Source organism: Canis aureus, chromosome 4 (genome assembly GCF_053574225.1).
Source record: "Canis aureus isolate CA01 chromosome 4, VMU_Caureus_v.1.0, whole genome shotgun sequence".
Classification (NCBI taxonomy): domain Eukaryota; kingdom Metazoa; phylum Chordata; class Mammalia; order Carnivora; family Canidae; genus Canis; species Canis aureus.
In genome coordinates, this window is record NC_135614.1 from 28,661,931 (window position 1) to 28,685,575 (window position 23,645).

The window sequence follows — 23,645 nt, forward strand, 5'->3', positions numbered from 1 at the left end:
TAACAATTATATGATATAATAAAATATGCAAAAAGGCAAGATCCAAAAAATAACATGATATAAAATTCATGTTAAAAGTGCAGAGCTAAAAAAAAAAAAAAAGTGCAGAACTCAGCTGATACAGGTTTATTTTTGTGAAAATAATTATACTTAATACCCCAAAATTTTACTTGGTGATTAACTCTTGATGATAGACTTCTGATTGATTTCAATTTTTTCCTATAATTTTATTTATTTTCTATATTTTTTGACTGAAGATATATTTATATTAAATTTCTAAAAAAGGAAATGAATGAAATTCATATAATTCAGTAGCAAACACCACACACACCCAAGTACCATTCAAAATGGGCCAAGGAACTGAATAGACTTTTTTCCAAAGAAGATGATCAAATGGCCAACAGGTACATGAAAAGGTGCTCAACATCACTAATCATCAGGGAAATGCAAATCAAAACCACAATGAACTATTACCTCATACCTGCTAATTATGACCATTGTCAAAAAGGCAAGAAATAATACATGTTGATGGGGATGAGGAGAAAAGGAAACCACTGTGCACTGTGGTAGGGAATGTAAATTGGTGCAGCCACTATGGAAAACAGTATGATTATTCCTCAAAAATTACAAATAGAACTACGATATCATCCAGTAATTCCCCTTCTTGGTATGTCTGAAGGACACAAAATCACTCTCTCAAAGATACAGCTGCACTCCCACGCTCACTGCAGAACTTTTTACAATAGCCAAGAGTTGCAAACAACTTAAGTGCCCATTGACAGAAGAGTGGATAAAGAAAATGTGGTATACATATACAATGGAATACTACCCAGCCATAAAAAGAAGGAAATCCTGCCATTTGCAACAACATGGATGAATCCTGAAAGCATTCTGTTAAGTGAAATAAGTCCAGGAGAGAAATATGAATATTGTATAATCTCACTTATATGTGAAACCTAAAAACAAACAAAACACACACACATGCACAAAACAAAACAAAAAAACCCTGATCCTACAGTAACAGAAGAGATTGGTGGTTGCCAGGGGCTTGGATGTTGGGCATGGAGCAAACAAGTGGTTAAAGGATACCAGCTTCCAGTTATAAGATGAATCGGTTCTGAAGATGTAATGTATGGCAGGGTGAGTGCAGTTAACAATACTGCATTATATACTTAAAAGTTGCTAAGAGATTTTAAAAGTCCTCTCTCTCTCTCTCTCTCTCTCACACACACACACACACACACAAATGCAGCTATTTGAGGTGATGAATGTGTCAACTAACCCTACTGCGGCAATCATTTCTTAATATGTACATATACCAAATCATTACACTATATACCTTAAATGTTAATAGTGTTATAAGTCAATTATATCTCAATAAAACTCAGCCAAAGAAAGGAAGCAAGTGTTATAAAATAGTTAGAGGCAAAATAAAATAAAATAAAATGTAGCCACAAAGAACTTGATGAGAATATAGCTGAATATTTAAGTGATCTCAGGATACCTGATAATTCTCTTGGTCAGCAGGCACTTTTTAAGCATAAAAACTATAGAATAATTCACAAAACAAAATATGCATTTACATGATCACATACAAATTAAAAGGTTATATACTTTGAAACTATCATGAACACAATTAAAGGGCCTCCTAGAGAAAATGATAATCGATGCCTGCTAGAGCTCATGAGATGGCATTTACAAACCCGTGAGGGCAGCACGAAGTAATAGGAGATAATCCAGCAATATGCACCAAGAGCTTTAAAAATGTTCATATTTGTTAAAAACCCAGTAAGTTTGCCTCAAGATCATAAATTGCTTCTTGTTCAAAAATTATGTAAAACATTGTTTAACACAGGGTTAGTTATTGTTACACACACAAAAAATATTTTTTTACAACAAAAAATTTTTAAAACGAAATGCCCCATAATAGCTAGATAACAGTTAAACAGGTTCTGGAATATCTATAGGTTAGAACTGCATGAAGTCCTATGGAGGCACTGCAAATCATGATACCCAATAATATGACATGATTAATGCTCTGCATAAAATACTAAGTGTTAAAAGGAAAAAAACAAAAAACAAAAAAAAAAAAAAACAAGATCTAAAACTGGGTGATCCATGTTTATTTATCCATCTGGGAAGAAATATACCAAAATATTAAGCATGCTTCTCTCTGGGTATTAGAAATACGGTTCACTTAAATGTTTTTCTTTATACCCTTCTGTGTTTTCAAAATATCCCACACTGAATAACTTTCCTAATGAAAGCAGTCAGTGATTTTTAAACAAAGAACAGTCTAAGTTGTGCTTTGCAATGATGATTCTAGAAGGTCAGCATGAAAGGTTATTGTTTTGTCCAATTTGTTCCAATCTCAAGGATTTGACCTTAACATGTTTCCCCTTCTGTGTTGAAATCAGTCACCTTGTAACAGCACAGACTTTTTGATCAATCCGTCGCTGACATTTATTGAGCATTTACTAATCCCTAGGTCTTGGTTTGGCTTGAAATTATATCCTTTTCAAAGAGTGTGTCACTTTCAAAACTTCCCATCAACTGGTATAATTTCAGGATAGGTCACAGGGTTTCATGGGTGCCTGACCAACTCTGGAACCATTCACAACCCTGGACACAAATCTCCACCCCCTGACCTGTACCCTAGATCTCTCTCCTTGATTCTCCCATGGGGGCGTCAAGGAGCAGCACTGCAGGCAGCAACACCTGCAAGGGCAGAGACTAGTGATGTCTGTCTGTCAGCAGAGCTCTCTTGTTCCCATTTTGCTGCCTCAATATTCAGCTGCAGAGAAGTAACTTTGGGCATTTCGTGGGGGTGTGTTCTGAGCTCGTACCAAGGTTTCTTTGTGATCTGAGTGACGCGGTGCAAAGACAATGCTTTTCTTTGAAAAAGGATAACTAGCTGGTCATAATGGAAGGCACGGATTTCTTCACGTGGTTGGGATATCACTCACAGAACATAAACTGATTGGCCTGCAGCTAAGCACAAATCCAGAACTTTCTGCATTGGAAGTGGCTGTTTCAGTACCCTGCGGCAAACAGATGATGGGCCCTCAATACCAGTTATAGCAGACAACTCCTATGGAGAATGTGCCAGCTAGAACAAACTTCTGTACAACTCACCTGACCCAGAGGACATAGTTCTTTTCTGGATTAACAGAAACACTAGAATCGAAGGCAGACACGCAAACTTCTGAAGGTAGTATTGTAATATGGAAGTGCGGTCTTTGGCCTCCTGAACTATGCATGTAGGTGAAGGAATATGGGAGTCCATCTTCCCACTACCAAGGTCAGGGTTCCACCCCTCATCAGGGAAGACCTTCTTTCAGATAGGACACCATGGCACCCCGGGTTACATGCACTGACCTCAGAATTCAGCTAGCATGGTTTTAAATCCCGGATTTGCCATTAGACAGCTCTGACAATGGGAAAGTTACCTGACTCTTCTCTGCCTCGAGTTCCTCATCCATGTAATGGGAACAAAAGAAAAACCCCAGTGCAAGCCGGCTTATAGGATGGTGTTAAATGAGATGCTCTGTGTAACGTCTAATGTGCAATAAATAATAAATGGTAGCTGATAAAAATAACAACCAGCTAGCAATGCAACCAATGCAGAAAACCCCCTCTCCCTATGTTTCGGTGTTCTCATCTCTCATATCAGAGAGCTGGCCCAGATCACATGCGTGGCCTCCTCGGCCTCGGAACCTTGACGTTTCTCAGATCCCATATGTAGACGGAGTAACAGGCATCGTGCAAGCTGAGAGATGGTGGGCAGAGGACCTGACAGCACAGGGAAATCTGAGCCCGCACTGCCACCTAGCCTGCTCTGAGGACGCCCCTCTGCGCCTGTGTTTCTAACTGGTGCATCTTCCTCTTTTTATTTTTTTAAAGTATAATTACCAGAGCTTATGTTTCACAGTTAATGCTGTCAAGCCTTTTAAACTAATTGGTCTTTTATAGAAAATTTAACTGAAAATTAACACATCTTTTAATAACATTGCCTTAACTTTAATGGCACTTTGCCTTTCGTTTATAATTGCTCTAAAATTGTCATTTTCCATGCCATAGCTGCCATTTTTTAGATTTGCTAGTTTTCATGGTGTAGATTTTTATTTTTAGTATTTTTCTTTCATGAGGGATGAGAACGACTTGATTTTTTTTTTTTTTCTTAATGCCAGATCTGCTTGGCCTGATGTGACAGCAGGGGAATGTTCTGGGTGCAACAGAGCACACTGCCATTTGCCACATGGACACTGGCGCTAGCTCATCTGCCTCGGGATGGCCCACGGCCCGTCTCTCACCTTGTGAGCAGGAGAAATGAGGCTCTCGAGTGTAGTGCAAGGAAGAGGGCCATGAGGAGTCATTTGTTTATATAACACGGCACTGGATTAGCCTGGGCTGACTACGAACTTGGTCTGCTCCATAACACCCTCCCGGGGTTTAGCCAAAATGCAAGTACAATTAAGAGAGTGAATCATGTGAGTCCATCTTCCAGATGGTCACATTCTTCAGTTACAACATAAGCCTCAGTCATTTCTGGCAAACAGAGACTAGCTCTGATATTAGAGAATAGAATATAGAAACATATAATACACACATACGCATATATATGTACATGCATGTATAATAAATCTACTTCTTTGTAGTTACATTGGATCTGAAGAAGTATTTGCTGATTCTGTGAAAGATTTTCATATACCTCTGTCTTTACCCAGTTACCCTAACATGATATCATTCCCATTGACAGTGGGACCCAACTTTCCCAGACAGTGGAAAAGACATGCACTGGCTGCTAGTGAGCTGGGACTGAGACCAGTCCTAATTCATGGCCTAATTCATGTCCTAATTCATGGGCCAGTGCCATATTGTGTCTCCTATAAGTCCTTGCCTTTGTTATGAAATATTAATTCATTGAACATGCAAATATCCACCCTGGGCATTGGAGTAGTGAGCAAAGCAAAGACAGGCCTGGCACAAAATGGTCATATTGAAATTTCTTTGGGCTCCTGGGGGAATTCAGTGGTGGGGGTCCCAAAAAAGGTGGAGGGTCCAAAGAAAGTGGACATCATGTGCTCATCCTCCCAATTCAAAGGACAGGCACATGGCCAGAAGTCCAAGGGTGTTGTTGGAACATAGTCATGCAGGTTCACAAAATTAGAAGCAGGAGGCCTGCAAGTCGGGTTCAGTGGGATGGACAGGCGGCGACCAGTGGGGTGAGTGAAGCAGGCCTGGGAGAATTTAACAGGAAACAGTGTGGGCTCCAGTTAAAGGAAGCACAGCTCAGCTCTAGCTGATGGGTGCTTTGTGGGTATCTGGGAATCTGCTTTATCACTCCAATCAAAATAAGCTGGAAATCCATATTCTAAGGGTAATCTTAAAAGTTTAAAATATCGGCAACAATTCTAGTTAAAAATGAAAAACTTTGGGAAATACAGAACTGTCTACAGGATGGGTGTTGCCTGCAATGTGCCATTTTGAGACTTCTATGAGAGACGCTTCATTAGAAGCCAGATATCAATCCAGGTGCTCATGCCAACATATCATGCTGTTTCTGTTCCTTTTTTCTCTTAAAACGAGTGCACTAGGATGGAGTGTGGGACAGAAAAATACTTCAAGAGTCAACTCAGTGATGGGTTTGTCCTTCCAGCAACACACACAGGAAGCAGAGGCCTTAGGAGGATCCTGGTGGTATCCAAAGGAAGATGCATGCATTTTCTAACCAAGACTAAAGTGTTTAGCCCCAGACCTAGAACTTGACAGTACATGGTCTTTGTACTCAGAATACTCACAGTGTGGACGATAGCTCTGCCCGTCTGACTGCTTCTTGCATGTCCCTCACCTATATCTACAACATTCCAACCACGATGGCCTTCAGCTACCTCCTCAGGCCCATCAAAGTTAGCTCAGCACCACTGTTTAGCTTTAGCCCTGATCTTGCATCTGCCGTGGAAAGCTGATCACCCTTACCCCCAGGTGCTCTCTCCTGATTTTTCAGTGTCAGTTTCCAGGTCTTCAGCTAAGACAACTTCACTCTGATCACTGTGGCTAACACACGTCTCCACACCCTCAAATCAGTTTTGCCCATTTGATATTATTCATTGACTACTACTGATAAGTAGCTGTCATTACTGATTTACATAATCATTTACATAATTATTGCCCATGAGAATGAAAGTTCCAACAGCATGAGGGCCAAGGTCTCCCTCTTTCTTCTTCACTGCTAAATCCCTGGCATTGAAAGAGTGCCTGGCATTCAGTTCAGTGCCCAAGGAAGGCAATGATCAATAATGATAAATACAATATCGAGCTTGTCATGTGTGAAGCACTGCACTAATCACTTTACAGCCTTAACTCATTTGAGGATCTCGACAATTCTGTGAGGTAGGTACTATTATTATTCCAATTTTAAAGATGATAAAACTGAGGCACAGAGAAGTTAAGTGTCTCCCGCCCATAAGTGCTGGTTCTGGGATCTGCATCCGAGCAGTCTGGCTCATAGTTCATGACTTTTCTGCCTAGGGAGGGGCCAGATACAACTCAAATTGAGGCTGCAGGTGGGGGAAGGTAGTGGTGTGGAAGTCAAGTCCAACACTTGAGCACCAGTTTCAGCTCTAAATTCAGAGAGGCTTCCTTTCATCTTTTTCGTGTGTGTGTGTGTGTGTGTGTGTGTGTGTGTGTGTGTGTTGGTGGTGGCGGGGGGGGGGGGTGGGGGCAGGCTGGTACCTTTTGCTGAATACACTGCTTAGTTGTGAGCCTCTTCCTAGAGGCAGATACCCACAAGCATAATTATTCCCTCTGATCATGTGTCTCTGCTGTTGATTAGCAGGAGAAAGCCACGAGGCCATGTCTGCAACATCCCTATCTGTTTAGGAATGCCTATGACGAATCAAAACACTGTTCTTTTAACAAATGAAGCAGCAAGCAGCAGGAGTTGAGTTATGAAGGACAATATTCAGGGGACGGTTAGACACATGATTAAGTGGCAATTTTGGGGCTAGAAAAAGCAGATCATGGACATCTGAGGAAGTGTGTGTGCGAACGTCGAGACGTTGCTTGTAAGCAACTGTCTGAGATGGAAGCTTACCTCTGGCTCCCGCTGCTTGGAGGAGTCTCAATTTCTCAATTTACATTCCTGCCAACGTTTTCAGTTCCTTCTAGTTACTGCCTTGGTTTTTGACTAATCTCTTGTTGTTGTTGTCGTTGTTTTTCATAAATTAGGGTTGGGGTGGAATGCAAAGAAATCACAGGTAACATTTTTGTCTGAAGGCCCAGATTCGAGTGAGTCTGTTGAACCAGATCCAATTCAAGACCTCACTGTGGGGGTGGGCCTGGGTGGCTCAGTCGGTTAGGCTTTGGCTCAGGTCATGATTCCAGGGTCCTGGGATCGAGCCCCACATGGAGCTCCCTGCTCAGGGAGCCTGCTTCTCCCTCTCCCTCTGCCTCTGTCCCTGCTTGTGCTCTCTCTCTCTTTCTAGAGAAAGGGGAGGAGAAAAAAAAAAGACCTCACTGTGGAACTTGCTCATCCCAGACAAGGAAAACCAGGCCTGGAATAATCGGATGGGCTTTTTGACTAATGATTTGAAAAGTCCCCATCAGCGCATCGGTTAAATATGTGTTGCTTCAGGTTTATTCACATTATTGTCCAAAAGATCAGACACTGTAGCTGAAGTGCCTCGCAGAGTTCTGGGCCCTCAATAAATGAAGCCGATGATGATTACAATGACAGTTACTAGATTCTCGATACTCTTTTTTTTTTCCCAGGCTGGAATTCAGAAGGAATGCTGCTGGCAGACCCGTGGCATCCATACATGCTTTTAGGCACTCTCTCCCAGACACTTCAGTTTGCATTTCAAAGGAGATTAGAGATGGCTTTTTAAAAATTTCAAACCAACCCACTTTGATTTCTCATCTGAGTTTCCAAAAACTGACTCTGTGGTGGGGCTACAGACAAATAGCTGTGCAGCTCAGATCCAGATGTGCCCCCCTAGCCCCACCCCATAGCCACCGAGTGCCCCTTCTGTTGTGTAGGGGTGAAGTTCTTTGCTGCTTAAAATCCATTTTAGCGGCTCATTGGTACGAAGGGCTGGCTTCATGGGTGTGTAGACTGTGGGGTCACCCACGGTCCATGCTCAAAGGAGCCCTCGCTTGGCTTAAAGCTCTGCACTCAACATTTTGAAATTCTTAATCATGTATGAAAAAGTGGCCTTGCTAATTCCTGCCTGGAATATCCTGAATGTCTGATACATAGAAACAAATTTTTATAAGTTTGGATTTTATAAAATGTTAATAGAGTATTTTGCAGCTCTTGGAAAAAAAAAAAAACACAGTTTAATCACCTTTTAGGGAAATCAGTCTTCTGTAATCTCTGTAATTCTGATCCTGTAGTTAAGATCAGAAGTAAAATGAAATTTCTAAAAGAGATGAATTAAAGAAATCCCTTTGAAACCGAAGACCAGTACAGACAGTTTGGCACTGTATGAGCACATCCTGTAGCTTCTATCATTCCTTCTGGCTTGCTTAAGGAGTTGGCCCAAACTGGGCCCAACATCACTAGCAGGTAGAGAATGGTTGGGCCCAGAACCATCAGGCCATCAGAATGAAATCCCAAATTCTGGAAAACCAGGAGTGCCTTGTCTAGTGACCTTTTTTTCTCCTTCTTGACTAGGCATCATGCAAAGGTATGGCATGATGCCTAGTAGTCAACCTTCATTCAGATGAATAGGGTTTCATAATTATTTTTACATCCATAATTCTAATTTTTTAAATAAGATATGCTTAGAGTTGGACCACATTCAGGAAAACAGAGTAACCTAAATTAGTCTTTAAAAGCTTTATGTTTTTTCTTTCTCAAATAGAAGTTCTTCTGGGATTAGTTTTAATGAATAGAGAAGAATAATGCATAATTAGCATATCAGTTGTTTAACACATTCAGGAGAATAGCCTTCTTAAGCACTTTAAGATATGTATGTGTATAAAAACTCTCTGAGCTATGTTTATGGCTTTAATGTGTTCAATAAAACTTTTTCATGGATTCCTCAAAGGTCAGTTTTTATCCAGCTTATGTATGTATTTTCATAAGTGGTGAATTTGAGAATTCCAAAATAAAGAGGCTTTTCTCTATGATAAATAAAGACACTCAGTGGGAGCACCTCACAATCCCCACTTATAACCTACTCAAGTGTCTGCTTTTTGCCTTTTTTCAGTTCAAGATAGCTCAATGAACTAGTGCCTACTTTTTAATTGTTATTCATTTTTGGTCTTAAAAGTGAAAAAAACAAAACAAAACAATGCCTTGTTTGTTTGGTACCTATCAAATTATAAAAGAAATTAATGATGCCTTTGATCCCTCAGATAACCCACTTTCCTCTCTTTACCACCACGTCATTCCTTCCCGGCAGCAGAGAACTGGCCAGGCCTGATCCTCATGCATGGTCCTCTCCCAGGACTTATATTTCAGTGACCTGGCTATGACGTAAGAGTCACCCTTCACATTTTGTCCTCTTCCATCTTCTGCTTATATTTAATCTATCCCCAAGTCCTATCAGTCTTCCTGACCAACACTACTTAGATGCTCCCATCTCCCTCTAGCCCTGCTAACCCTATCCTCATCCAAACTTTAGTAGCCTCAGACTTCCTGCTGCCATCTTGCCTCCAGAGCCATCCTCCACACACCAGCCAAGATGATCCTCTTAAAGCATACACCTGATCACATGACTTGCCAGCTTAAAACCATCCTTCAATGCCTCCTCATTGATCTTAAAAAAATGAAGCCATGAAAATGGGTTTCTTGGTCGTATAGGTCCAACCTTGCCTCATCCTCTCCTCTCCCTTTCTCACTATGGCCCAACTACAAAGTCTTTCTTTGGCCTCCTTAAGATGGTCAGTTTCCTTCACCACCAGGCCTTTGCATTTGCTTTCCTTCTTTGGGGGTAGGGGTGGGGTTACTCTTCCTCATAAAATCTCCCCTCTTCCTTATCTTCCTCACAATTTCAAGAATTCATAATCCAACTTTTATTTGCACAAGAGTCTGACTAATGTTGGTATCTGCTTCTAGATTGCAAGCTCTGTGTGGTCATGCTCTTCCCTAGAGTTCATGCTCTAGTCTTGGACCACTGATGTTGGGGGTTGGAGGTGCTCTACTCCCATATCCCGCACCCACTCACCGCACTCATAAGCGAGTCCAGGACACTGACTGCAAATGCTGTCCCACATGCAAATGGCTGCGTGAGGTACAGTTCTGTGTCGGGGTCGTCATCATCGTCTTGGTCCAAAAACTGAACATTAGTATCATTCACTAGAAAAAGTGTAAAATGAGAATTAGCTCAAAAGACCACATACAAACAGTGAAGCCAGAGAAAGAGCAGGCCACTGGCTTAGCAACACTGAAGTCACTGAAAAGGAAAGAAAAGCATGGGAGAAGCTGTAGATGAATCTTGGGGGTGGGAGCCAGTGGACTCAATGGACTGCTCCTATGTGATTGTTCAAGCTTCCCAGGCCCAGAGCGCAATGAGTTCAAGCAGCCTTGCTCCATGGCAGACCACTGGAGAACTGCTGGACAGTGCTGGTCAGTCCTTTGGTATAGTTTTAGAATCATGACCAAAAAACACCCTGAGGTGTTTTTCGGTAGCCAAGTCCTTTGAGACATGGACACATCTCAAGGATGAGTAGCCATGAGTAGCCATGCTGGGATGCTAAGTTTAGGCACAGGAAAAGAAAGCGACTTATTAAGACCGAAGAGCAGTAGACTAGGAGCACAGCAAAGGCGCATAGCAGGGAATTCACCTGTAGGCTGGACCTACAGGCTGCCCGGGGTTGGCTTGGGTAGGGCCTCGTGTCCCTAGCCTTGAATCCAGGCCCACGCTGACAGGTCCTGTTTGATAGAACAGTGACCCCAGGTGGGATGGATCCTGGCTGTCTCTGGCTGCTTGCTGACAAGGACTTGCTGTGCATTCCGAGTTGCATGGGGGACGCCCACGTTCTCCCTTTCCCCTTCTAAACAGCTCAATCTTTTATGTGCTGCAGCTCAAGTAGAAGGAGCATTTGATGCTGTAGTTCATTTCTATCTGAGGATTCCTCAAGGACTCCTCCGGCGGGCATGTGCAGACTGATTGGCTGTGTCACTGAGATGTCTTTAACTTATTAAAAATTAAATGACAAATTAATTTCCATTCCCATCTTGGCTTCCGAAATTATCAGTTTTGCAGAGCAACTAATAGGAAAGAAAGTGTGTGGTGGGGGAGGAGATGAGTGCTCGCGATTTCTGGAATAATTATGGTGCTTTTAGGAAAAGAATAGATGAGGTTTCCTTTTTCTGATTCCTTTTTAAATGTATCAGGAGTGAATTCTCTTTCCTAGAGTTATTGTTTTAATTTTTTTTCCTGAAAGTAACTTTTTGGATAACTTTTTTCCCAACTTTTGGTTGTTTATTGTATAAAGCAGAATAAATGATAATAGGATAAAAGGCAAGGCATGGAATTAATTCTAAATGACACCATCTTGTTTCCCCAGAGAAAAAATTTAATGGGGGAACATCTTTGCCTCAGCAACACTTGAATCACAGCTGGTGGGTAAAAGTGCAAAATGTGGGATCTGACAAGTAAGCTTTGAATCTAGGCTGTGTACAAACTCTGTACAGGCAATGCATCTCGTCATTCTGCACCTTAGCTCCTCTCTCTGTAAAATGGGAGAAATAATAGCAGCTCTCACAAGACTGTCAGGAAGCTCCTACGAGACTGCGCTTGGAGTGTGGCCCAGGGCCTTGGCAAGTGTAAGCTGCTCTCAGGATTGCCTTTCTGATTAAATGATCTGTCTACCCTACTACATTATGAAGCTTCCCAGCTTCCTTCCGCCTCTCTCAGAAGCAAGGCTCTTGCTTGCTCAGGGACTCTATAGAGTCAAATGGTACCTCCATTTACCCAAAAGTATGTTGGATGCCACAGTTTAGGCTTCCTGCTTGGTGAATCAGAAAATATGAACTCTGGACAATACACAGAGGAGCATGGTTTTAATTACTTAGGCTAGCCAAGGATGGCGTGTGCATTGACACTCTGAAAGGTATAGCGTTGGTTACCCCTTCTCAAGACCACCGGGAAGGGCTGGTAGACTTGGAGGGGAAGTGGCCACAAGGAGGGAGAGATGACACGACTGTCAGTGAGCCAGGCATTTCAGTCATTGGGAAGGCACCCCAAGGCAGGAACCAGGGGGCCAGTGAAAATCCTGTGTATTGTTCTGGGAGAGTCTCAGAGGGAGAACAGACAGTGTTACCCAAAGCCTGTATGTATCACAGAGCAGTCATTATGTGGATGCTAACAGGTGATTTTTAAATCCTTCTCCCCAAATGTTTTATGGTCATAGATGACTAGAAACCAGGTTAAGTAGGGCTTTAAGCAAATATCCTTCTTGGGGAACTTCTAGAAGCCTCTGACCCTCTAACATCAATTGAAACTCTCCAACGGGATGAAGACTGGAATATACCACACAGTTTTAAAAACCTGGTATCCTCTGCTTTTTAGAAGGCATTTTAATGGCTTGGCATAATGCAGAACACGTCTCAGAACGTGTAGGTAAATAGTAAATATTTGTGGGATGCAGGGAGGCGAAGTGGTCGGACGATGACGGCTTGCCAAAGGTGGTATGACCACCAGGAAAATAGGGCTTAATGCAGAAAGTAAGGGTGAGGTGAACACATGGAAGGTTCTCTGAGCTCACAGAAGAAATCTCGTGAGGGACAAAGGCCTCAGGGGATTCGGTTTTGCTAACTGAATGCCTGAATTGTTGCCTCAGATTTGGGGCACCAAGCCTTCTCTTTTCTCTTCTCCTAATCACAAATCGAGATATCCTGGTTAGTTGGCAGCACATGAACTCCAAACAGAAAAACAAATTCCTGGCAGTAATGATTTTGAAATGCCTCTGAAGGTTTCTGAGATGGAGATATTTGGATGAATTTTCCAACCAGTGGTCTGGGCTGCATGAGCTCCCTGCGCCTCATACAACCCTAAGGTCCTGAAAAGAGCAATCCAGAAACCTAGGCTTTTAGCCAACTTCTCTAAACATGAAAAAGACACCTCTCCTACTGTTGGAAACAGAAAATAGTGCGATACTCCTTGACCTGAGTGAATTTGTCCTGATAAATAGCTACGTCTACAATAATGCAGTGCCGAATGGTGGACAATTTATTCCTTAGTTTCTAGACACCTCACAAGCAAGATTACTGTGTTAAAAGCCTGTTCTCTTATTTTGAAATATATTTTGGGGCCAAGAGAATGGCATGTTCGTTTCATTTGTGAGTCATTCGAAGGCAGGTGCTCCCCACCTCTCTATCCACCCCTCTGCAGAACAGCACTTTTGCTGTCTCTATTTAGAAGATCAATCCCCAGTTCTGAGACCTGCTGCTGATGGGTGCCTTTTACAGAGTTATTAACCAAGTCACGGGGAAGTGTGGAGGGCCTGACAAATGTAGTCATGACCAGAACCTTTCATCTTCCTGGTGAGTCCACTCTGAATCTCTGTGAGGCTCTGGGACAGCCGGGTGGGGGTCAGAGTGCAGGGCTGTGCCTCAGTGGCTGCTAACCTCATCTTTGGCACCCTTCTTGAAATCTGGCTTTTGTAGGAAAAGATCCCATAGGATCTGGCTGCTTTTATGGCTTCAGAACCAGAGCCTCTGAGAAGGGGGGGGAAAAGGCAAATAAAGTCAGAATAAAGGAAAATAAACAGCTGGAGGGAAGGCTCCGTCTTAGGTTTCTTATCTTAAAATTTTTATATTTCTCCTTTGACTTCTCTGAGAGCTGTGAAGACATGTCAGTCAAACTGACAGTGTGTTGGAAAAGGAATATAAGGGAGAAGGCGGGAGAGCAGGGGGACACATGGAAAGGAGGGGGAAAAAAAGGCCCAGGCCAAAGAAAATGAATTAGAGCAAAGATGCTTTGGAAACAACTGCCAGGTCAGATGGGTGTGATCAAAGGTTTACTGATGCTGTGTGGGGAAAAAAATCATTAAAAAAGGCCAGAACAAGACAGTCGATTCCAACCAGAGCCACAAATAAAACACATTCAAAGCAGTGCCATGGGGTAGTCTTTCTATTACAGCCCGTGAAATAAAAAACAAGCCGATGATAGTTGGAAACACCAACAACAGAACAAAAGGAGATACTGATGTGAAGGAAAACAGTGCTTCTTACCCAGTTCAGTTATCATTAGAATGTGCGTCCCACTGTTTTTTTCCTGATTGACTGATACCAAAGGCAACTTGCCAGGTTTAGCTAATTGGATACAGCATTTAAGGGTTGGGGAAAGGGAGTGGAGGAAAGTACAGAAAAAGAAGAGCGTGAGGGAATAACAGAGAACACATTGTAAGGTAAGGGGACCCAGCACCAGAGATGGTTAGTATTGTCTTGGGGTTTAGGGAAGAGACCACTCAGCAGCTTTGCAAATTCACAAATAGTAGAAGGAGTGCCATGGCCGGGTTAAAAGTTGGGTTCCACTGGCTGGTAATCATGGCCCTTCAAAACCCATCATATTTTAGGTCAGAATAGCATTCGCTGAAAATGACCTTTAGCTGAGAAGTTCAGCTAGGATGGATTAAATGCCCATTGCCCATTCTCAGAATGGGTCTGGCTTAGACCTGAGGCTTTGTACCTCAGTGGAGGGCTCTGATTGCAAGAGCTGTCTGGAGGTGCTTCCAACGTAAATCACCAGAAGAGTCCATGGATTATGCCTTTCCTCCTTTCCTCCCGCTTCCTTAATTTATGCCCCAATCTCAAATCCATCATCTCAAGCTCCTTTGAGAACAGTTACCAGCATGAAGGAAACTGTCTATTCATGTCAAAGGAAAGATAGATCAGTTTTCCTTTTGGTAATCTGTCATACTACTACCCATACTTCTCTCCACCTCCACCCAAACCAACCCTACTAGAGCCGACTATGCTGAAAGAACTAAGAAACAGGGTAACCTCATATCCTACATGGTTGGAAGAGAGGACAACAAAATCTTCCCAAAGCTGACATTCATCCCTACCTAGTTCAGTAATGATGGGGATGTTGACTCCAGTTGTGATGGATGGCTGGCGTAACATCCCGTGCACTGGGCTGTTATCTGGAGAGGATCTGTCCATTCCTGGAGGTGTAAACCCTAGTACAAAAGAAAGAGAGAAGGGAGAAAAGTCAGAGACATGGAGAGCTTGGGAATAACATATTATACATACACACTCAAAGAAAGAGTTGTTTATGCATTATTTACAGATCAACAATTAGCACTCCCAGGATAAACTCTGTGTTGCTTTTGTGAATGACAAAGTAAGAGGCCAGGATAAATAATTCTAACCTGCCTTGATAGCTCCCTAAAAATGAGTCTCTGCATCAATTATTGATTTTGCTCATAGATTTTTTTGTTCCCCTCACCTTCCAGGCAGACAACAGGATTGTACCTCCGTGCCTCCATGTGGCATAGGAAATGCTTTGGCCCATGAAAAGTGAACACAACAGTGTATTCCACTGCTTCTGGTACAAATATTTGACTTTCTGCTTCTCCTCCCAGACTGTGGCAACCATGAGAACATGAGTTACTATGGAGACGAAGGCTGGACAGCAGCCTTGTACAGTAACCCAGACCACAAAGCATTCTGAGTGAGTGAAGAGGTGATCTGTGCTGCTTTAAGACACTGGGGATTGCTTTGTTGTCGCCACAGCATAGCCTAACCTATCCTGACTATTACCATAAACCAATTGATTACTTCTTCTCTTGTCAGTGGGTGACTCAAGCCAGGGGTTTTGACAGATTCTGGCCAAAGGGAAGTGGGAGAAAGTTTGCTTGGAGACTTTTAGGAAGTGTTTCCTTGCTCTTAAAAAGAATCACATACGAAGAGATTTCTCTAATTCACTGGACATTGCTCTTGCACCTGTAGTGCCTGGAACTGTGGTAGCATCTTGCAACTACAGTGGCACCAGCTGAGACAAAGCCAGGTTAATGAGACTGGCTCAACTGAATACTGGAAAGACTTAATGATAGAAAGAACTATCCTTGAGAAGTGTCTGGGTTGCTCGGTCTTTTGAACATGCGGGTTTTGATTTTGGCCATGATCTCAGGGTCATGGGATCGAGCCTGCTTGATTCTCTCTCTTCCTCTTCCCCTCCTCTGCACTCTCTCTCTCTCTCTTTCTTTCTCTCCCTCTCTCTCCCTCTCAAAAAATAAGTAAATAAATAGATAAACAAATAAATAAAATAAAAGGAACTATCGTTGAGTTACTGAATTAGCCAGCCATAGAACCAAAACCAACTACCAACTAACCATTTCTCACTACATGAGATTTTATATACAGTATATACAAATAAGATTATAATATACAATATGATAATTATGTATATTTTACATATATAATGATTATATATATATATATAAATATATATATATATATTTCTTATGGTAAAAACTCCTGAGGTTGGTTAGATTGGTTTTGTATACATACACACACTATATGTACACACACACACACACACACACACAATTTTATATATACTCTTCCACACACAGGTTTGAACTATGCAAGTCACCTTATAAGCGAATTTTTTTTGATAACTACAATGCAGTCCTTTCCTTATGATTTTCTAAATAACATTTTCTTCTCTCTACCTTACTGCATTGTAAGAATATAGTGTGCATTGTAAGAATACACACAACATACCAAATGTAGGCTTCATGACTGTTTATCAGTAGGGATTCCAGTCAACAGAAAGCCATCAGTAGTTAAGTTTTGGGAGACTCAAAAGTTATACATGGATTTTCAACTGTGCAGTGGGGGGTTGGCATCCCTCAACTCCTCCATTGTTCAAGGGCCAACTGTACATATTTTTCCTTTTGTGTAATCCCAAATGAAGAGTTTTGTTTTCTTTTCACATGCAGCTGACGTCATCCTGACTGCTGCATATGCCCCATGCTTGTAGGGGTCCTAAAGCCCCCCCAGTGTGCCTAACACAGACCTCACATGGTAAACATGGGCACAGTAAATTGGAAAGTAGCTTACTTGGTTTCTGATTTTTGCCATTTGGGTGTTTCAGACCCAAATCCCAGCATATATTAGAACAAACTTGGCCTAACTATAACCTCAAGGCTGAATGGCTGCTTCTTTGAGGATGTGCATAGAAATCTATAAACAGGGATCCCTGGGTGGCGCAGCGGTTTAGCACCTGCCTTTGGCCCAGGGCGCGATCCTGGAGACCCAGGATCAAATCCCACGTCAGGCTCCCGGTGCATGGAGCCTGCTTCTCCCTCTGCCTGTGTCTCTGCCTCTCTCTCTCTCTCACTGTGTCCCTATCATAAAAAAAAAAAAAAAAAAAAAAAAAAAAAAAAAAAAAAATTAAAAAAAAAAAAAAAAGATTTTAGAAATCTATAAACATGAGACATTTATTGACCTCATATATTCATTTGGTGAAAATTAATTGTATCAAGTCAAGCACATGGCAAGGTCTACCATCAACTCTGCTGGTTGCAAGACCCAATTTGCTCCTGACCCTAGAGGAGAGGCAGATAGAAGTTCACATTCACTTGGTTTCTCTTCTTTGCCCTTGGGGGATTGGCTACATGGGTTTATCAGTGAATTAAGGGCTTACCGATACAAAGTCACTTGCTAAATTTCCAAGGACAAAATTCCAAATAGACTGTGTGGCCAGATTCCTGACTTACTCTCCAGTAATGTGGCAATGTTGGATTGATTCTGGTTTATGGTATGTGTGAAGCTCTATCTATAAGGAATGAAATGACAGGTGCTTAATAATTGCTTGTTTTTTTGGAGGTGCATAATGCATGAAATGCCAGCAAAATATAAAAGGGTTTTCCTATTTTCTGCTCTCCTATGTATAAATTTCATACTACTGAATGCCATACTTTCAGAAAGAAAAGTTTTATTTACTATTCATTCTCTGATTGCACTTAATTTTATTCTTTGTGTTGATACACTGTGAATAGGGTAAGTAATTTCGAGTGACAGTGTAATGTCCATCTTTCTAAACTTTGGAATGTCTATTTTTCAGCCAACCACATAACCAAGAACATGCATTTTAAATGCTAGCTGTTTTCTTCCCCAGAATAGCAAAGGGGAAAACTAAACTGTTTTCATCAGAAGTTTCATTCAAAAGCATGAAAAACTGCAAGTGACAGCTGTGTAGATTCAGTGGAGGTGACGTTTTTGAATTTCTTCAACTTGACAAGTAAACACCTTAAATCGGTAATGCTATATGCATAATACATGGCCTGTATTTTGACATCCATCATCAAATGCTGACTTGAGAAAATACGGGTTTGTACGTCAAGGAATAGCACCCATAAAACAGGGAGAAATGCAGGTCACACGGTATTAGGAAAACTGTATTTCATTACAGAACCTGCAACAAGCCAAAGCATCCTTTTATTTTATCTTATTTAAAGATTCCATTTTCAGCTGTGAAAAGACTCAACTCCTTTGCATGAAACCTTCATTTAGAAATGACATGCTTGCCTCATAGGCCTATTTCATTTTGCTTTCATATTCCATTTTCCCCTTCAGTCGTCAAGCCTGGTTCCATTAGCATCTGCAACTGACAAACTATGGTGAGTGTCCAAAGACATCTCTCCATTAAAAGTCCCTTCTCTCTCCTAGGCATGACCCCAAGAACAGAGTGCTTTTGTTGGCAAGGAAACTTCAGCAAAGATAATCCCTCTTTTTCCTTTGCTACTTTTGTAGCTACATATTGTTAAAAGCAAAAGGCAAAGACAAAAGAAAAAGATTTTTTTTCTCTCCTCCTATAGAGTTGTGTTAAAGATGAACGGAATTCATTAACATTGTTCTCTTAGATGTCCTAATATGGGGAAGAACCTGTAGTTTGAAATGGCAGGGCTGATCCAGATTCCCTAAGTGACCTTGGAGATAGTTAGGATTTTCTTTGGGTACATTGAAAAGTGGGACCAGTTGTTAAGAAAGACTAAGAAAAGTTTCTTAATTCCTTATAGCAACTGAAGAATCTCTTTGGAGCTTTCTTTTTTCAGAGCTAATCTCCCACTATTCTTAATTATTTGGGGATATAAAAGTTCCCTCTCGAGTTCCAAGGCTCCTAAAATGGTTTTTACTACTCTCCGGATTCTTTTCCAGCATTTGTGTTCCTAATCATATGTGCCCCTGTTGGGTTCAGGTGACAAAAATCGGCAGTGTCTGATGTTCTTTTCATGATACTGGTTATTCCAGGGGCTGATAGCACTCAGCCCCCACCAGGGAAGTTACCTTAAGTAGCTTATGGGATGTTTAGTTAAATGAGACAAGGCCATTTCAGATAGGATGGCTTCAAGTTAAAGAATTGAACACAAATATTTGGGCCATTCCTAAGAAGTTCAAGGAGAAGAGGTAGAAGGGGACACAGAGGAGATCACCAAGATTTCATTTTTTATTAGTTTTTTTTGAGTATCTGCTGTATGCATGCATCTATGTGCAGCACCCAAGAGGCATCATGTGGTTATAGGGGAGGAAAAAAGGCTATGGCTCAGACAAGATCTATACCATCGGGAATCCCTAGACTTCTAGATTTGAGTTGGGTTCCAGGGTAATGCAGAGGTGAGTGCATTAGAAAATGAGACTCAATATCACTGTCTGTATGGAACTCAAAACAAAGGCAAGAGTTTTCTAGACCCAGACTGATTAAGGTAATTGGGAATGAAGAAGATAGCTTTAAATAGAACCCCAAGAAAAAAATTAGCCAACATTTATTGAGTACTTATTATGTACTGAATTCTGTTCATATAATAACTTTAGTTCTCAGAACCATCCTATACAACTATTTGTAGATGAGAAAACTGCAACATGAAGTTAAGTAATCGGCCTCAGGGCACACACTTAGGGATTAGCAGATCTCATATTTGAACCCAGGCAAATTGGCCCCAGGTCCCCTCTAAACCACCATGTCACGGCTTTTATTATGTGTTAAAACTGCACTAGGGGCTTTTCATAGGCCACCTCATTTATTCCTCTGAACAACCTCATGAGTGTAGGCGCTGTTAATATCCCCATTTTGTAGATAAGGAAAGTAAGATTCAGAACAGTTGAAGAACTTCCTCAAGTACAACCAGTTGGTAAATGGCAGATCTGGGATTTGAGTCTGACATCAGAGCCCATGGCTAACCATGTCCATGCTACCCTCCACCTGTATGGGATGTTCTCTCCTTCTCAGGGGCTGACCCAGGTAGGCAAGTTGGAGGCCTGAGCCAGTCTTACTTTTTTGTTTTTGTGGTTAAGTCATGGGGCTTGAACTCATGACTCTGAGATCAAGACCCGAGTTGGTATCAAGAGTTGAATGCTTAACCGACTGAACCATGCAGGTGCCCTGAGCCAGTCCTCCTCTTTTGCTGTTTTCACTTTTAAACAATAGCAGATAACAACTGGGACCCATTGTAGTTATGCTTAACTTGCTTTGGTGCAATAGCATGCACAACTCAGTACATATAATAAATGCTTTATTACAGTACTTTTCCATGGGGGAAAACACAAAGTACTTTCTAAATCTTTCCTAGTTAAATCCCTAGGCCTTTCCAGGGAGAGAGATATGGAAATTCTTATCAGTCACCTCCCCCAGAATAGATGGAGAAATGAAGGTAAGTGCCTCTCCCACCCCCATAGATTTAACATAAAGGAATTGGTTCAAATGGTGGGCCAAATTATCTTTTATTGTGTGCATATAAATGATGGTTAGAAATCCATATGCTATGTTAAACTAGGGAAATAAATTAGGCCGAGTCATCTAGCTTTGCTGAGACAGGTATTCAATATGAAGTTGTAAAAGGAAAAGATCACCGTTAAAAATGATCTATAAAGACATGTTAAAATCAAGAGAAACATCTCATATTACATCATCTAGGAGATGAATTAAATTTCCTGTTAATGCCAGGAAAAAAAAATCCCAAAGTGAAATGTCACATGAAGTGAAGATCAATAAAAATATTTTGATAAGTAAATGCAACAATGCTATTTAACACATGATTGGCAACTGCTGAAACATAAATTATCCAAATTTCCCATTGCTGCTTATGGGAAAATTATGCAGATTAGAACTTGATTAGGCTTATATCATGAGACTCAATTTGGACTTTTAATCTATTAAGCTCCAATAAATGAGGCATCTGAATAGCTCCCCTGAGCAAGTACAGTAATAGCCACAGTAGTCATTTTGCAGTGTGTATTCCAACAAATTCTTCAGCAGCTGAAGTCAAGAAAATTCCATGTATAGAAGCACGACTGCTTTCTAACTTGTAGCGGGAACATACACACACAGAGGCTTGCTTTGGAAGACAGATTTTTGGAAAAGTCTATATGAACGACCCAGTCAAGGGAAAATCTCATTTTAACCTTGTAATATTTTTTCATAGTAGTTTTTGGGGCCTCCCACAAAGTTGCAGTTCCAGAGTCATGAAGGCCAGGCAGCTGACCTGTGTTGATTCAGTAAAAAAATGATGATTTACCAAGGCAGCATCTTCTGACAATGTCCAAAAGGCACTCAAAACCAACCCTTTCTGCTTAGGATCCTGAGGCGCACTAGCTGGAGACACGGTGCTGGAGGCAAAGTTTGAGGAGCTATGGGGGTAAGGGCGGGGGCAGGAATGCTCCTGCCAAACTCCACCAAATAGCTTATGTGCTGGGAGTCGATAACTGCTCCCAAGCCAGAGCCTAAAAACAGAACTTAGAAACCATATAAATTGACAATTCTGAGAAACCTAAACCACATCTTTGGGTCTCCTTTGCCTCCTTACCGATCACTCTATGTTAGAGACTCAAGGGCTTTGGAAATCCTCTAATCAATCTGTCCATTTTGCAGATGAAGAAACTGAGGCTCAGAGAAAAGAAGTTATGCATCCAAGGTCATGGAACCAGCTGGTGGCAGAAGCAGGACAGATGATTATTTGCCCCCGTCCAAGTCCTTCTCCATGCAAGGAACATATTCCACAGTGTTTGGTGGAGAGAGGGGGAGGGCAACCCTGACACAACCCAGACAGTGTGACTTCACAAGGTCAGCAAGATGGGCCCCCGATATCCTAGGCACATAACTGGTTTAAGATGAGCCTGTCCCCTAAGGTGGGGCCAACCTATGTTCCCCCAGGCCCTGGTGTAAAAAACTGTGGTTCTTTTGCTGTGGCTGCAAAGCCAGAAGAAGGTAAGTATGGGGCTACAGGTGACCATTCAGCCCATCATGGGGCAAATGAGTCAAGACATGAAGAGAATTAAGACAGAGCTCTGACATCATTCAAGCTTGTGGGCTCACATGCATGAACCCACCAGAACCTCAGTTCCACGATTCCCTTTTTATTTAAGCCTTTTTGAGTTGAACTTCTATCTCTTACAACTAAAATGCCCCAAACAGAAAATCCATTTGCTTAGTGAAATAGCTCATGCATGTCTGATTTTGTATTAAAACAAATTACTGTATCTTCATTTAAGCTTTCCTTTTCACTTCCAGTAACCAGGCACAATTACAGTATGTAACATTGATATTGGTGACAGTACTTTTTTCTAGAGACCATATTTGATGAATGCCTTGGGAAGTTGGATCCACCCATTGTATAATATACCTAATTTCTTTTAGAATTTGTGTTTTGGGTCTAAATCAAACCAAAGCAAACCAAACCAACCAACCAACCAAAGTGCTCTATAGCTGTTTCCTCATTAAGTTTCATTAAAATTCATAAATCTTTCCTTAAAGTAAGCCTGAAGAGCTTACTGGTCCAATATCTATTTCTAGAAGGAAGGAAGGAAGGAAGGAAGGAAGGAAGGAAGGAAGGAAGGAAGGAAGGAAGGAAGGAAGGAAGGACTAAATTATTCACAACTCAAACACAACTAAGACCACAGATTTGAAAAGCAATCTAATATTCATCTGGTCTAATGTCTTCATTTGCCCCTGAGCTCATAGTGTAACTTCTCAATTGCTTTTCTATCCCCTCTGCATTCATCTCACAACTTAAAAATAAGACAAACTTTGGCAATACAAATCAAATGACTTAAAATTGTATGTGCCCTTTGGCCTAAGCAATTTCACTTCTAAAAATATGTGTACAGCCATAATTTCCTTATGTTTAAGACTTGGTTATAATAGTCTTCATTTGTAGTTATTAAGTAACAATATTAAATTGAAACAACAGGAATGTTCTGTTTCAGGAAACTGATTCTGTCAAGTATAATCCACTAAACATATGGCAGAAAAATATTTAATGACATGGAAAAATATTTGTGGAAAAACACAGGTTATATACTAATACATACAATCCCTTTTTGAGGGGGAAATATTTATATCTAGAGAAGCAAGACTGAAATCATAAGACCAATGCTAATATGTCCGAGTGGTAAAAATATAGGGAATGCGTGTTTTCTTCTTTTTGCTTATATGTACTTGCTAAATTTTCTGAAATGAATATATTTTATTTGTGCAATGAGAATAATTGTCAAAGTTATAAATCAATAAAAGAAAAAAGCTTGAAAGCTTGAAACCTCATGTGATCATTATGAGTTGAGATATGGTGGATGGACACACCTTGTTGAGCTCTAACGATCCTAAATGTTATTTTGAGATCGCACTTGATTGGGAAGTTGGTGGAACTAAGGTTCTAGGATGGAAGTAAAGTTTACACATTAAAAG

General features: G+C 41.2%; 1 protein-coding gene across 24 annotated transcripts in view; it reads right to left on the reverse strand.

The window, feature by feature from the left end:
• Positions 1-23,645, reverse strand: part of KCNMA1 (potassium calcium-activated channel subfamily M alpha 1) — a 717,266-nt gene that overhangs the window by 30,127 nt on the left and 663,494 nt on the right. For 14 of the 24 annotated variants that reach the window (XM_077895129.1, XM_077895138.1, XM_077895137.1 and 11 more), the window contains 2 exons: positions 15,025-15,138; positions 10,176-10,306 (listed from right to left, as the gene is read on the reverse strand). In XM_077895129.1, the coding sequence (XP_077751255.1) occupies positions 10,176-10,306; positions 15,025-15,138 (245 nt within the window). Of the gene's footprint in view, positions 1-10,175; positions 10,307-14,188; positions 14,270-15,024; positions 15,139-23,645 lie in introns of all 24 variants that reach the window. The other 10 variants (XM_077895128.1, XM_077895127.1, XM_077895126.1 and 7 more) reach the window with 1 other exon arrangement.